We start from the raw sequence: 14,263 nt of genomic DNA on the forward strand, positions 1-14,263 counted from the left end.
AACAATCTTTCAAATCACTACCATGTATGTATCTGTTAAATTCACAGAAGGGTGTTGGTGACATTCAATAGTAAAGTGAAAAACATAAAATATACACCATGTGCAGAATTATTAGGCAAGATGTATAACATCTATGTTATCAATCAACCCAAAAGACTCATACATATCAAAGCTTAATATTTTTTGGAAGTTGAAGTGGTTTTTTTTTTCAGATTTGGCTGTCTTAGGAGGATATCTGTTTGTGCAGGTAACTATTACTGTTCAGAATTATTAGGCAACTTAATAAAAACCAAATATATTCCCATCTCACTTGTTTATTTTCACCGGTATAACTGCACAAAATTTAGAAATAAACATTTCTGACATGCAAAAACAAAAGCTAAAAAATTAGTGACCAATATAGCCACCTTTCTTTATGATGACACTCAACAGCCTACCATCCATAGATTCTGCCAGTTGCTTGATCAGTTTACGATCAACATTGCGTGTAGCAGCCACCACAGCCACCCAGACACTGTTCCGAGAGGTGTACTGTTTTCCCTCCCTGTAGATCTCACATTTTATGAAGGACCACTGGTTCTCTATGGGGTTCAGATCAGGTGAACAAGGGGGCCATGTCATTATTTTTTCATCTTTTAGACCTTTACTGGCCAGCCACGCTGTGGAGTAGTTGGATGCATGTGATGCAGCATTGTCCTGCATGAAAATCATGTTTTTCTTGAACGATACCGACTTCTTCCTGTACCACTGCTTGAAGAAGCTGTCTTCCAGAAACTGGCAGTAGGTCTGGGAGTTGAGATTCACTCCATCCTCAACCCGAAAAGGTCCCACAAGTTCATCTTTGATGATATCAGCCCATACCAGTACCCCACCTCCACCTTGCTGGTGTCTGAGTCGGAGTGGAGCTCTCTGCCCTTTACTGATCCAGCCTCTGGCCCATCCATCTAGCCCACCAAGAGTCACTCTCATTTCATCAGTCCATAAAACCTTTGAAAAATCAGTCTTAAAATATTTCTTGGCCCAGTCTTGACGTTTTCTCTTATGTTTCTTGTTCAAAGGTGGTCTTTTTCAGCCTTCCTTACCTTGGCCATGTTCCTGAGTGTGGCATACCTTGTGCTTTTTGATACTCCACTAACGTTGCAGCTCTGAAATATGGCCAAACTGGTGGCAAATGGCATCTTGGCAGCTTCATGCTTGATTTTCCTCAATTCATGGGCAGTTATTTCGCACCTTTTTTGCCCAACACGCTTCTTGCGACCCTGTTGGCTGGCTATTTGCCATGAAACACTTGATTGTTCGGTGATCACGCTTCAAAAGTTTGGCAATTTCAAGACTGCTGCATCCCTCTGCAAGACATCTCACAATTTTGGACTTTTCAGAGCCCGTCAAATCTCTCATATGACCCATTTTGCCAAAGGAAAGGAAGTTGCATAATAATTAAGCACACCTTATACAGGGTGTTGATGTCATTACATCACACCCCTCCTCATTACAGAGATGCACATCACCTGATTTACTTACTTGGTAGTTGGCTCTCAGCCTATACAGCTTGGAGTAGGATAACATGTATAAAAAGTATCATGTGATCAAAATACTAATTTGCCTAATAATTCTGCACACATTGTATATCCTAAATGCCTTTTTATCATCTTTTTATCAAATTGCCATTTAACCAGGCAGAAGAGAGTATATTTTGACATATAATTAAGAATCCTTTTTTTTTTTGTCTGATGTAGATGCAACAGATCTAAGATTTCTAGGGTGTGTGTTGCCCTGCAAACATGCTGATTGGCAGCTTTTTGTATACAATGTACATAGGCAGCTTGCTGACAATCAGTTAAATGGGCTGTGTTACACAGATTAGCTTGACTGCACTTCATAGCAACAAGTTTTTTGTGGTAATTCTTTTGGTGATAACACATTGATTGTGTTGAAGCTACAGCACATAGCCTAACAAATGATACATCCCTGGAATTAGGCTCTCAGCGCCTACATTATGCTGTTCTCACAATAAAGAGCAAAAACCTTCCCCTTAATGCTAATTAACGCCAGACTTTTGCTTATGCCTAGCTGTGCAGTATTCTCCTCATGCACAATCTGAAATAAATGATAATTCATTTGTTACCTTCTGTAGTGAGGTCTATGGAGGCTGTCGGTGTGGATAAATTCATTGGAAGGGAGGTGGTTTGGATTGTGGTGTCGGCTGGGGTGTAGAAATCCATATAATCCTCACATGATGTACGTGGGGCCTATAGGTTTTGGTAATAGAGAAATAAACTTTAAACAGTGAGGTTTATATAATTAATTGTTTCAATTACTCCGCTGCTAAAGAATACTGACCTCTTTTTCACATCCATATGTCATCCAGTCCTGTCGATAACGGTCAATGCCACTGGAACATCTACATGTTATTACACAGAACATAAACAGCATTTTATAGTGTGACTATATATAAGTGACGAGTAAAAGGGTAACAATGTTTTGAACGTTTGACTTTTAGGCTCCATATCTCACCAAGCACTACGTCTTTGAGCGTGAGACTACCGTAATTTATAACAATCATTCTGGCTATCTCACACATAACTTTGACTTGCAACAATTTAACATATGATTAGTTACGCAGAATCTTTTCATGTTACTACATTTTTACTGTTTAAAAAATCTTTTTCATCCTGTATACTACAATTACAACCTATTCTCACATTCCTGATAGCTCAGGATGGTATTACGTTGATACACAAGCAAAAGGTCACTGGTTCGAATCAAGAAGTAGCCACAAAGATTTCCCAAGAAAAGAGGAACCGCATAATCCAGCTCATTGATTGAGGTCTCTTGGGCAAGGTAATTGCCAAACTGCATAACGCGAGCTCAATGACAGTTTTAAACGGCTCTATCATGTAATTCAAAGGCAGTTTATACCATTTCCTTGCCAAGATGGGCTACAATCTACAGAAACAGAGTTCTCGACACAAGCATCTCAACTGAGAGAAGCTGTATCGTAAGCACACATACCAGTGAGCTGCCGGTAAAGGGTTGTAAAAGAAGAAGAAATGAATTTCCTCCTTGACTGACTAAGCATAGAGGACTGAGAAAAGAGAAAAAAATCCTTGGTCAGTAAGCCAGTTTTCCTGTCATACTCTTCTCTGGTAGTTCCGATATGTTTGCTTACGCTACAGCTTCTCTGTTATTTGCGATATATCTCTGAGGCTGTGTCCGTTCAGACTGCAGTCCATCCTGACCCGTAACTACAGTAGCGTGTAAATCTTTGGGCATCCCTGGTCATAATTACTGTTATTGTGAACAGTTAAGCAAGTTGGAGATGAAATGATCTCTATATGGCATAAAGTTAAAGATGACACATTTCTTTTGTATTTTAGTAAAAGAAAAATATTTTCATCTTTTAAAATTGAAAAATTACAAAAAGGAAAATGCTCTGAAGTTTGGACACCTTTTGGAGATTTGTGTGCACAGACAACTTTGACACAGGTTTCAGACCTTAATAAGCCTGTTAGTATTATGGCTAGTTCACTTTAATCCTTAGGAAAGGCCAGCCACCTCTAACCTTGTGCCAAAAAACATCAGCCATAGGTTCTTCTAAGCATATGCTTACTTCAATGAAAATGGTGAAGACCCATAAAGCAGGAGAAAAATTTAAGAAGATGGCAACACGTTTTAAAGTTGTCCTTTCTGCAGTTTGAAATGTAATTAAGAAATGGCAGTGAACAGGAACAGTGACAGTCAAGATAAGGTCTGGAATACAAAGCTAAATTTCTGTGAGAGCTATTTGTAGGATAGCTAGAGAGGCAAATTAGAACCCTGCTATACTGCTGTAACGCCTGCCTGGATAAACAGACTCAGGTAGGATGTAATGGACAGACTAAAGGGAAGCCCCTCACCAAGCAGGACCCCAGAACCCTGAAACCCTTTAACCCCTATACAGGGATTTGGAATTACACAAGGCCCTGGAGATCTCTACCCGTGGAAGGCTGCAGTCCAATGAGAGTAGTCGTCAGGCAGGGTCAAACCAGGAACAGCAGAACAGGGACAGAATCGGCAGGCAAAGGCGTAAACAGAAAACGTAGCAGTGGTCAGATCCGGGTCGGGCAGCGAGGTACAAAACAGCAGGCAGAAGGGTAGTCAACAAGCAGCAAGTCAGCGCACAGGAATCACAAAACAAACAGCACATGAGCCAGAATCAGAACTATCTCTGGCAAAGACCAGCAGACAGGAGGGGGAATAAGAAGGGTATGGTGTCTTCCCATTAGCTGTAGCTAAATGATGATACTTCAGCTGGGAAACACCCGCCACCTACAGTCAGCCAGCGGTACTGCAGATCCCAAGATAACCCAGCCTAGTGGATGATCAGAGCCTGCGCCCACCGGTGCTGCTGGCATCGACTCCTCTCCCATCACCAGCACCATCCACGGCAGGAACACGGCGTCGCCTGGCGATCGGAGCAGAAGTCGCTGGAGCAGACTCCGGCGGTGACGTAACAGTACCCCCCCCTCCACGGGGGGCCTCCGGACCCTCAAAACCCGGCTTCCCAGGAAATTGGAGGTGAAACCGCCGGACCAGACCCTTAGCATGAATATCGCTTGCAGGGACCCATAATCTCTCCTCAGGGCCGTAACCCTTCCAATGCACCAAATACTGTACCGCCCCTCTGACAATACGGGAATCAAGTATTCTCTGTACCTCATACTCCAAGTTACCTTCAACCAAAACAGGAGGAGGGGGGTCACTGACTGGGTAAATGGGGACACGATATAACTTGAAGAGGGAGTTATGGAACACATTCGATATCTTAAAGGACGGGGGAGTTGCAGACAGAAAGCTGTGGCATTAATGACCTCGATTATCTCATAAGGTCCAATAAATCTCGGACCCAGCTTAGCAGAAGGGACCTTGAGTTTAATATTCCGTGTGGATAACCATACCTTGTACCCAACTCCAAGGCTAGGGCCCTTGGAACGTCTCTTATTAGCAGAGGAGGCTTGACCAACCTTTGCCTTCAGATTCTCTTTCACCTCAGACCAGATAGCCTTCAATTTGTCCACAGTTGATTCAGCCTCAGGAGTATCCACCACAGCGGAAGAAAAAGAACCAAACCTGGGATGTAACCCTAAATTGGAGAAAAAGGGGGTAGTCTTGATGGATTCCTGATACTGATTATTGATTGCGAACTCAGCTAGCGGCATATATTCCACCCAGTCAGACTGACGGTCAGACACATAACACCGGAGATATTGTTCAAGAGTTTGATTGGAACGTTCGGTCTGACCATGGGTCTCTGGGTGGTAGGCAGAAGAAAAAGATAGCTCTATATTGATCTTCTTACAAAATGCCCTCCAGAATTTCGAGACGAACTGTGTTCCTCGGTCAGAAACAATATTTTCTGGAACCCCGAGTAACCGCACAATATGCCTAATAAACAACTTGCTAAGAGTTTCAGAATTGGGTAATCCGGACAGAGGAATAAAATGACACCGTTTGCTGAATCTATCCACTACTACCTAGATACAGGTCTTCCCTTCTGAGGGTGGAAGGTCAGTGATGAAGTCCATGGAGAGATGTGTCCAAGGGCTTACTGGGGTTGGTAGGGACTGGAGAAATCCGGCAGGGCGGGTACGAGGTGCCTTGGCTCGAGCACAAGTTTCACAAGCCAGTACATATTCCTTACAATTTTTCGCTACGGTTGGCCACTAAAAATGCCTGGTTACTAATCGGAGGGTATTGCCGATACCAGGGTGACCTGCCAGCACAGACTTGTGGGATTCCTGAAGTACCCGTAGACGAAGTGAGGGGGCGACAAACAGTTTATGGACAGGAGTGGTTTCAGGAGCTTGGTCTTGGGTATTATGGACCTCTTCTATCAAATCTAAGGAAACAGATGACATAATAATGCCTTTAGCTAAAATATGCTCTGGTTCAGAGTTTTCAGACTGAGAGGGACAGAAGCTACGGGAAAGTGTATCAGCTTTGGTGTTCCTGGTACCAGGCCGGAATGTTACTACAAAATCAAATCTGGAGAAGAACAATGCCCACCTAGCTTGCCTAGGATTGAGTCTCTTAGCAGATTCCAGATAAGTGAGGTTCTTATGGTCTGTGATGACTGTGACCTTATGTTTGGCGCCTTCGAGGAAGTGGCGCCATTCCTCGAAAGCCCATTTAATTGCCAACAGCTCACGATTACCAATGTCATAATTTCTCTCTGTGGGAGAAAACTTGTGGGAAAAGAAGGCACAAGGACGAAGCTGAGTGAGAGACTGAGTACCTTGTGATAGCACCGCTCCCACTCCAACCTTGGATGCATCAACTTCCACAATAAACGGATGCATAAGGTCAGGCTGAACCAGAATCGGGTCTGAGGAGAAACATTCTTTTAATTATGAGAAGGCATGGATCGCCTCTGGCTTCCAGTTAACCACATCAGCCCCCTTTTTAGTCAAATCAGTGAGGGGTTTGGCAATTTTGGAAAAATCTCTAATAAATTTGCAGTAATAATTAGCAAACCCAAGGAAACGCTGCAAGGCTTTCAGAGACTTGGGTTGTACCCACTCCTTAATTGATTGAAGCTTAGAGGGATCCATGCGGAAGCCTTCTGCGGACAATATATAACCCAGGAAATCAACCTGTGCCTCAAAAAAAACACATTTCTCATATTTAGCAAATAGGGAGTTCTCTCTGAGTCTCTGGAGTACAGTGCGGACATGTTGGACATGTGACGTAGCATCAGGAGAATAAATCAGGATGTCATCCAGATAGACCACCACATATTGACCACAAATATCTCTGAAAATGTCATTTACAAAGTTCTGAAACACCACCGGCACATTACTCAATCCAAAAGGCATTACCAGATACTCATAGTGTCCCTCTGGAGTATTAAATGCAGTTGTCCACGCATCCCCTTCTCTGATGCGGATTAGGTTATATGCTCCCCTGAGATCCAGCTTTGTGAACCACCGGGCTCCTATGAGCTGGTTAAACAGATCGGGGATGAGTGGCAGAGGGTACTGATTCTTTACAGTAATAGCATTCAGTTCACGGTAGTCAATACAAGGACTGAGGCCACCATCTTTCTTATCAACGAAAAAGAATCCATCGCCGACTGGTGACCTGGATGGTCTGATGAACCCTCTCTGCAGACTGTCTGCTATATAATATTTCATGGCCTGACGCTCCGGACCAGAAAGATTTATATATTTTACCCTTGGGGAGTCGTGAGTTGGGGACCAAATCTTTGGGGCAGTCATAATCTCTGTGTGGAGGTAATTTTTCAGATTCAGATACAGAAAACACGTCAGCAAAATCCCTGAATGCATGAGGTATGAAGATAGTTTCAGCTCTGGTTAGGTTAACAGATCATGACATACACGTCTCCTGACACTCAGGGCTCCATCGCACAATCTCACCCAGATGCCAGTCTATGACGGGGTTATGTTTACGTAGCCATGGCATGCCCAAAACCACCGCTGACATCAGATTCTCAAGAACAAAAAATGACACGGATTCTACATGCAGAGCCCCAACAAGCATGGAGATCTCTGGAGTTACAAAAGTAACCACACCCTGCGTGAGAGGTGTACTGTCAATAGCAGAGATTCTAATAGGCGCATTTAACCTTAGCAAAGTCAAACCCAGCTCTTTTGCTACAATAGTGTCTATAAAATTAGCAGCAGATCCACAATCAACAAAGGCCTGCAGCCGCACAGATTTACCCTGGTGAAACAATGAGACAGGTATCATTAACCTCATAGGGTCTGCAGGAAGTACCTGGGCACCTGAGCGGGTATCCTGGGGCCCGCTCAGGTGCGGTTGCTGCCTTGGAAACGATTGCCTCAGAGATCCAGGCCCTCCACGATCGGCTCCACAACGTGATCTGTTCCCTTGCAGTCGACGGGACTCCGGACATGCGGAGGTTGGTGCTGTAGGGGCTTGAACCTGAGCAGACCTGAGATCCTGCACTTGCTGTGTAAGTCCATGTACCAGGCCAGAAAAGGTGTGCACCTGATTCAGCACAGCATGGAGAGAATCCATTTTTTTTTTGTTTGTTTAGTGGGCCAGAGATAATGTAACGCGTGCCTGGATAAACAGACTCAGGTAGGATGTAATGGACAGACTAAAGGGAAGCCCCTCACCAAGCAGGACCCCAGAACCCTGAAACCCTTTAACCCCTATACAGGGATTTGGAATTACACAAGGCCCTGGAGATCTCTACCCGTGGAAGGCTGCAGTCCGATGAGAGTAGTCGTCAGGCAGGGTCAAACCAGGAACAGCAGAACAGGGACAGAATCGGCAGGCAAAGGCGTAAACAGAAAACGTAGCAGTGGTCAGATCCGGGTCGGGCAGCGAGGTACAAAACAGCAGGCAGAAGGGTAGTCAACAAGCAGCAAGTCAGCGCACAGGAATCACAAAACAAACAGCACATGAGCCAGAATCAGAACTATCTCTGGCAGAGGCCAGCAGACAGGAGGGGGAATAAGAAGGGTGTGGTGTCTTCCCATTAGCTGTAGCTGAATGATGGTACTTCAGCTGAGAGACACCCGCCACCTACAGTCAGCCAGCGGTACTGCAGATCCCAAGATAACCCAGCCCAGTGGCTGATCGGAGCCTGCGCCCACCGGTGCTGCTGGCATCGACTCCTCTCCCATCACCAGCAACATCCACGGCAGGAACACGGCGTCGCCTGGCGATCGGAGCAGAAGTCGCTGGAGCAGACTCCGGCGGTGACGTAACAACTGCAAAAGAGTTTCACGAATATTTAGAAGACTCTGGAGTTGTGGTACATTGTTCTACTGATCAGAGACACCTGCACAAATATGGTCTTCATTGAAGAATGATCAGAAGAAAACCTCCCCTGCGTCCTCACCATAAAATTCAGTGTGAGAAGTATGCAAAAGAACATCTAAACAAGCCTGGTGCTTTTTGGAAACAAGTCCTATGGACTGATGAAGTTAAAATAAAACTCTGGCCACAATGATCAAAAGGTATGTGTAGAGAAAAAAGGCACAGACTTTCAGGAAAATAACACATTACCAACCATTAAGCATGGGGGTGGATCAATCATGCTGTGGGGTTGGGTTGCAGCCAATGGCACAGGGAACATTCACGGGTAGAAGGAAGAATGGATTCAATTACATTTCACTAAATTCTTGATGTAAAAAAGCTGAAGTTGAAAAGAGGATGGCTTCTATAAATTAATTCTGTTCCTTAACACATGTCAAAATCCACAATAGCCTACCTCAAAAGGCGTAAGCTAAAGGTTTTACCATGGCTCTCATAGTCCCCTCATCTAAACATCATTGAAAATCTGTGGTTAGACCTCAAAAAAGGAGTACATGGAAGACTACCCAGGAATCAAGATTGGATGAAAATCACTCAAATAAGAATTGAAAGCCTCTTGGATGGCTACAAAAAGCGTTTGCAAGCTGTGATACTTGCCAAAGTGGGTGCTACTAGGTACTAACCATGCAGGGAGACTGAACTTTTGTATGGGCCCATTTTTCTTTTTTATAAATTTAACAATGTAAACAATGAAAATATATATTTTTTGCCTAAAATACAATCTCCTGGCATCCATATCTGTTGAAGGGCTCATGTGGCCAATGATGGCACTTGAACGCTGATGATTGGCTGCAGTGTTCACATTAGAAGCCAGCTCAGACATCATGTGAAGGCTGCAAATAATCAATTGTCTTTACTTGGTTTTAGCGGTCACGTGATTCCGACTGGCCGGATGTCGATGGATTATTATTATTTATTATTATAGCGCCATTTATTCCATGGCGCTTTACATGTAAAAAGGGGTACACATAGTAGGGACAAGTACAATAATTGTAAACAAAACAAGGCACAGACTGGTACAGGAAGAGAGAGGACCCTGCCCGTGAGGGTTCACAGTCTACAAGAGATGGGTGAGGATACAGAAGGTGAAGATGGATGGATGTAAACAAAATGTTTAAAACTGCTAGATAATCCCTTTAACCTAAACTCCTTTATAATCCTGGGCCCCCAGCATGTCTGAGGTATTATATAATTACATTATATCACAAAAATGAGTACACCCCCCATATTTTTGTAAATATTGTATCTTTACATTATATCAACATGTCATATCTTCAGTTTTGTCCCATGAAAAGTAGTCGGTGTACAAATTGTATAACAGTGTAATTTTGATGTGCCCTCTAAATAATTCAACACACAGCCATTAATGTCTAAACTGCTGGCAACAAAAGTGGGTACACCTCTAACTGAAAATAGCTAAATTATGCCCTAAGTGTCAATATGTTGTGTGGCCACCATTACTTTCAAGCACTGCCTAAACTTTCTTGGTCATGGAGTTCACTAGAGCTTCACAGGTTGCCACTCGAAAGCTCTTCCACTCCTGCATCACGGAGCTGGTGGATGTTAGAGACCTTGTGTTCCTCCACCTAACATTTGAAGATGCCCCACAGATGCTCAGTAGGGTTTATGTCTGAAGACATGCTTGGAGAGTCAGGCGCCTTTGCCTCAGTTTCTTTAGCAAGGCAGTGGTCATCTAGGCGCCATGTTTGAGTTTGTTATGTTGGAATACTGCCCTGTGGCCCAGTTTCTGAAGGGAGGGGATCGTGCACTTCTTTAGTATGTCCAGTTCATATTTGCATTCATTGTTCTTTATGAACTGTAGATCTCCACAGCTGGCAGCACTCATGCAGCTCAAAACGATAATACTTCCACCATTATGCTTGACTGTAGGCATGAGACACTTGTTTTTGTACATCTCACCTGGTTGCTGCCATACACACTTGCCACCATTTGAACCAAATAATTTTATTTTGGTCTCATCAGACCACAGGACATGGTTCCAGTAATCAATGTCTTTAGTTTGCTAGTCTTCAGCAAACTGCAGGATTTCTTGTGCATCATCTTTAAAAGAGTCCTTCTAGGACGACAGCCATGCAGACCACTTTGATGCAGTGTGCATTGCATGGTCTAAGCAATTAGAAGATGATTCTTACCTCTTTAACCTCTACAGCAATGCATGCAGAACTCATACATCTATTTTGAAAGGACAACCTCTGGATATAGCGCTGACCACATGCACTCAACTTCTTGGTCAACCATGCCGAGGCTTGTTTTGAGTGGAACCTGTCTTGTTAAATCACTCTATGGTCTTGGCCACCGTGCTGCACTTAAGTTCCAGGGTGTTGGCAATCTTCTTATAGCCTAGGGCAACTTTATGTAAAGGAACAATTCTTTTTTTCAGATACTCAGAAAATTCTTTGCCATGAAGTGCCATGTGGAACTTCCAGTGACCAGTATGAGAGAGTGTGTGAGCAATAACACCAAATTTAACACACCTACTTCCCATTCATACCTGAGATCATGGAACACTAATGAGTCACAAGACAATGGGGAGGGTAAAAGGCCCTTTTGTTGCCAGCGGTTTAGACATTAATGGCTAAGTGTTGTTATTTAGAGGGCAAACAAAATTCAACATTATACAAGCTGTACACTGACTACTTTACATTGTATCAAAGTGTTATATCTTCAGTGTTGTCCCAAGAAACAATATAATAAAATATTTACAAAAATGTGAGGGGTGTACTCACTTTTGTGAGATACTCTATATAGACTTACCTTTGTAGTACATGACACCAGCTGCAGTTGAGGCTGGAGGCAGAGGTCAGACACTGGTCGCAGGTTGTGTACTGCAGGCATGCTGTATTCAAGGAGAACATATTTTTTAAGTGTCATTAAAGTACACCAAGAACAATGTCTTAAATCAACTGTTTGTTTCCTACATGGTCATTAATTTGTATAGAAACAATGCCATGTACAAACTGTTTTGGCAAAACATACATTGAGGTGGAGGATTTACACTGTCCATGGATGCATTGGGTTGTTATAGCCTTTTTTTAGTCACTTGTATTCACTTTGTTATCTTCTATTTGAAATGACGAATGTGGTATGATCCATAAGTTCCTTAATGGAGGAGTTCTATTCAATCTAATTTCCTCAGATATACATTTTATGTGGCACTTTACTTTTCTTATGAATTAACCCCTCATTCTTTATTTATGCACTAGCACAGTCATGGCGAACCTTTTACAGGCCGAGTGCCCAAACTGTAGCCCTAAACCCAATTTTTTTTCCGAAGTGCCAACCAATCCTATTATGTAAATAATTGATTGCAACCTTACCTTTGACGTCTTCTCTTCTCCTCAGCAGGGGGCATCACGCTCATGCATGCTTACCACACATTGAAGCTGAGCCCTTTCCAGACACAGCAGTTGATCTTTCTGGAAAAAATTGCAGCATATTAGACAGAGATTTTATCCTGGAATGCAATCAGATTTCACCCTGTGATCCACATCTACATTTCAAAGTCTGAACATCTTGAAATCCCATAAAGACGTACGATTTGTCTCCTCCCCATCATTGTGTAGTTATGGCCCCTTCCTGGGCCACTTCCTGGTAAACATGTCCCCCATCCTGATATATATTTCCTACATTCTGGTATATTTGTCCCCATCATGGCCCCATCCTGGTAAATATACCTCATCCTGGTAAATGTCCTCCATCCTGGTAAATGTACCTTACTCTGGCATGTTCCCCCATGCTGGTAAATGTACCCCATCCTGACATATTGCCCATCCTTGTAAATGTTCCCCAATCCCGGCATGTACCCCATTCCTGGTAAATGTCCTCCATCCTGGTAAATGTTCCCAATCCTGGTTAATTTACCCCCATCCAGGTAAATGTACCCCTTCCTAGCATGTACCCCTTCCTGGTAAATGTTCCCCTTCCTGGTAAATGTACCCTATCGTGGCATATTTCCTCCATCCTGGCATACATGTTTCCTCCATCTTGGCATGTATGTTTTGCCCATCCTGGCATGTATGTTTTCTCCCTCCTGCCATGCATGTTTCCTCCATCCTGGCATGCATGTTTCTCCCCATCCTGGCATGCATGTTTCCCCATCCTGGCATGCATGTTTTCCCCATCTTGGCATGCATGTTTTCCCCATCCTGGCATGCATGTTTTCCCCATCCTGGCATGCATGTTTTCCCCATCCTGGCATGCATGTTTTCCCCATCCTGGCATGTATGTTTCCTCTATCCTGGCATGCATGTTTCCTCCATCCTGGGATGTATGTTTCCTCCATCCTGGGATGTATGTTTCCTCCATCCTGGCGTGCATGTTTCCTCCATCCTGGCATGCATGTTTCCTCCATCCTGGCATGCATGTTTCCTCCATCCTGGCATGCATGTTTCCTCCATCCTGGCATGCATGTTTCCTCCATCCTGGCATGCATGTTTCCTCCATCCTGCCATGCATGTTTCCTCCATCTTGGCATGTATGTTTTCCCCATCCTGGCATGCATGTTTCCCGATCCTGGCATGCATTGTTCCCCATCCTGGCATGCATGTCATTCCCCCCATGCTGGCATGTGTGTGTCCCCCCCATGCTGGCATGCATGTTTCCCCTCCATGCTGGCATGTGTGTTCCCCCCCATGCTGGCATGCGTGTTTCCCCCCATGCTGGCATGTGTGTTCCCCCCCATACTGGCATGTGTGTTTCTCCCCCACCCCATGCTGGCATGTGTGTTCCCCTCCCCCACCCCATACAGGCATGTGTGTTTCTCCCCCACCCCATGCTGGCATGTGTGTTCCCCCTCCCCCACCCCATGCTGGCATGTGTGTTCTCCCCCACCCCATGCTGGCGCTAGCACTGCCCCCTCCCATCCCAACCTTGGCACAGCAGCACACGAGTTATAAAAAAAAAAAAGCAACACACAACTTACCTTCCTGCACACGCTCCCCCGCTGCGCGCCGCTGGGTCCTCAGTTCCCACGCGGCCAGAAGACCTCATTATGCCGGCGCCGCTCGCTGACGCTCTTCCGTCTCCTAGGCAACACACCTGCAGCCTGGGGGAGGAGTGTCAGAGCCAGGAGAAATGTCTCTTCCGCTCCAACAAAGCTTTGATCTGCCGGCGCGACTGCACCAGCAGATCAAAGTGGCAGGATCAGGCGACAGCACGCGTGCCAGCAGAATGAGCTCTGCGTGCCCCTGGTGGCACGCGTGCCATAGGTTCGCCATCACTGCACTAGCACCTTTTTGTTTTATTTACAGTTAGGTCCAGAAATATTTGGACAGTGACACAAGTTTTGTTATTTTAGCTGTTTACAAAAACATTTTCAGAAATACAATTATATATATAATATGGGGTGAAAGTGCACACTCCCAGCTGCAATATGAGAGTTTTCACATCCAAATCG

General features: G+C 44.4%; 1 protein-coding gene across 1 annotated transcript in view; it reads right to left on the reverse strand.

Annotated features, from left to right (window-relative positions):
• PLXDC1 (plexin domain containing 1) overlaps positions 1-14,263 on the reverse strand; it is a 160,389-nt gene that overhangs the window by 19,299 nt on the left and 126,827 nt on the right. The window contains exons 9-11 of the mRNA XM_075350112.1: positions 11,623-11,704; positions 2,341-2,401; positions 2,126-2,249 (exon numbers count right to left, since the gene is read on the reverse strand). Of these exons, the coding sequence (XP_075206227.1) occupies positions 2,126-2,249; positions 2,341-2,401; positions 11,623-11,704 (267 nt within the window). The remainder of the gene's footprint in view (positions 1-2,125; positions 2,250-2,340; positions 2,402-11,622; positions 11,705-14,263) is intronic.

The sequence above is a fragment of the Anomaloglossus baeobatrachus genome, chromosome 5 (genome assembly GCF_048569485.1).
Source record: "Anomaloglossus baeobatrachus isolate aAnoBae1 chromosome 5, aAnoBae1.hap1, whole genome shotgun sequence".
NCBI classification, from domain to species: Eukaryota; Metazoa; Chordata; class Amphibia; order Anura; family Aromobatidae; genus Anomaloglossus; species Anomaloglossus baeobatrachus.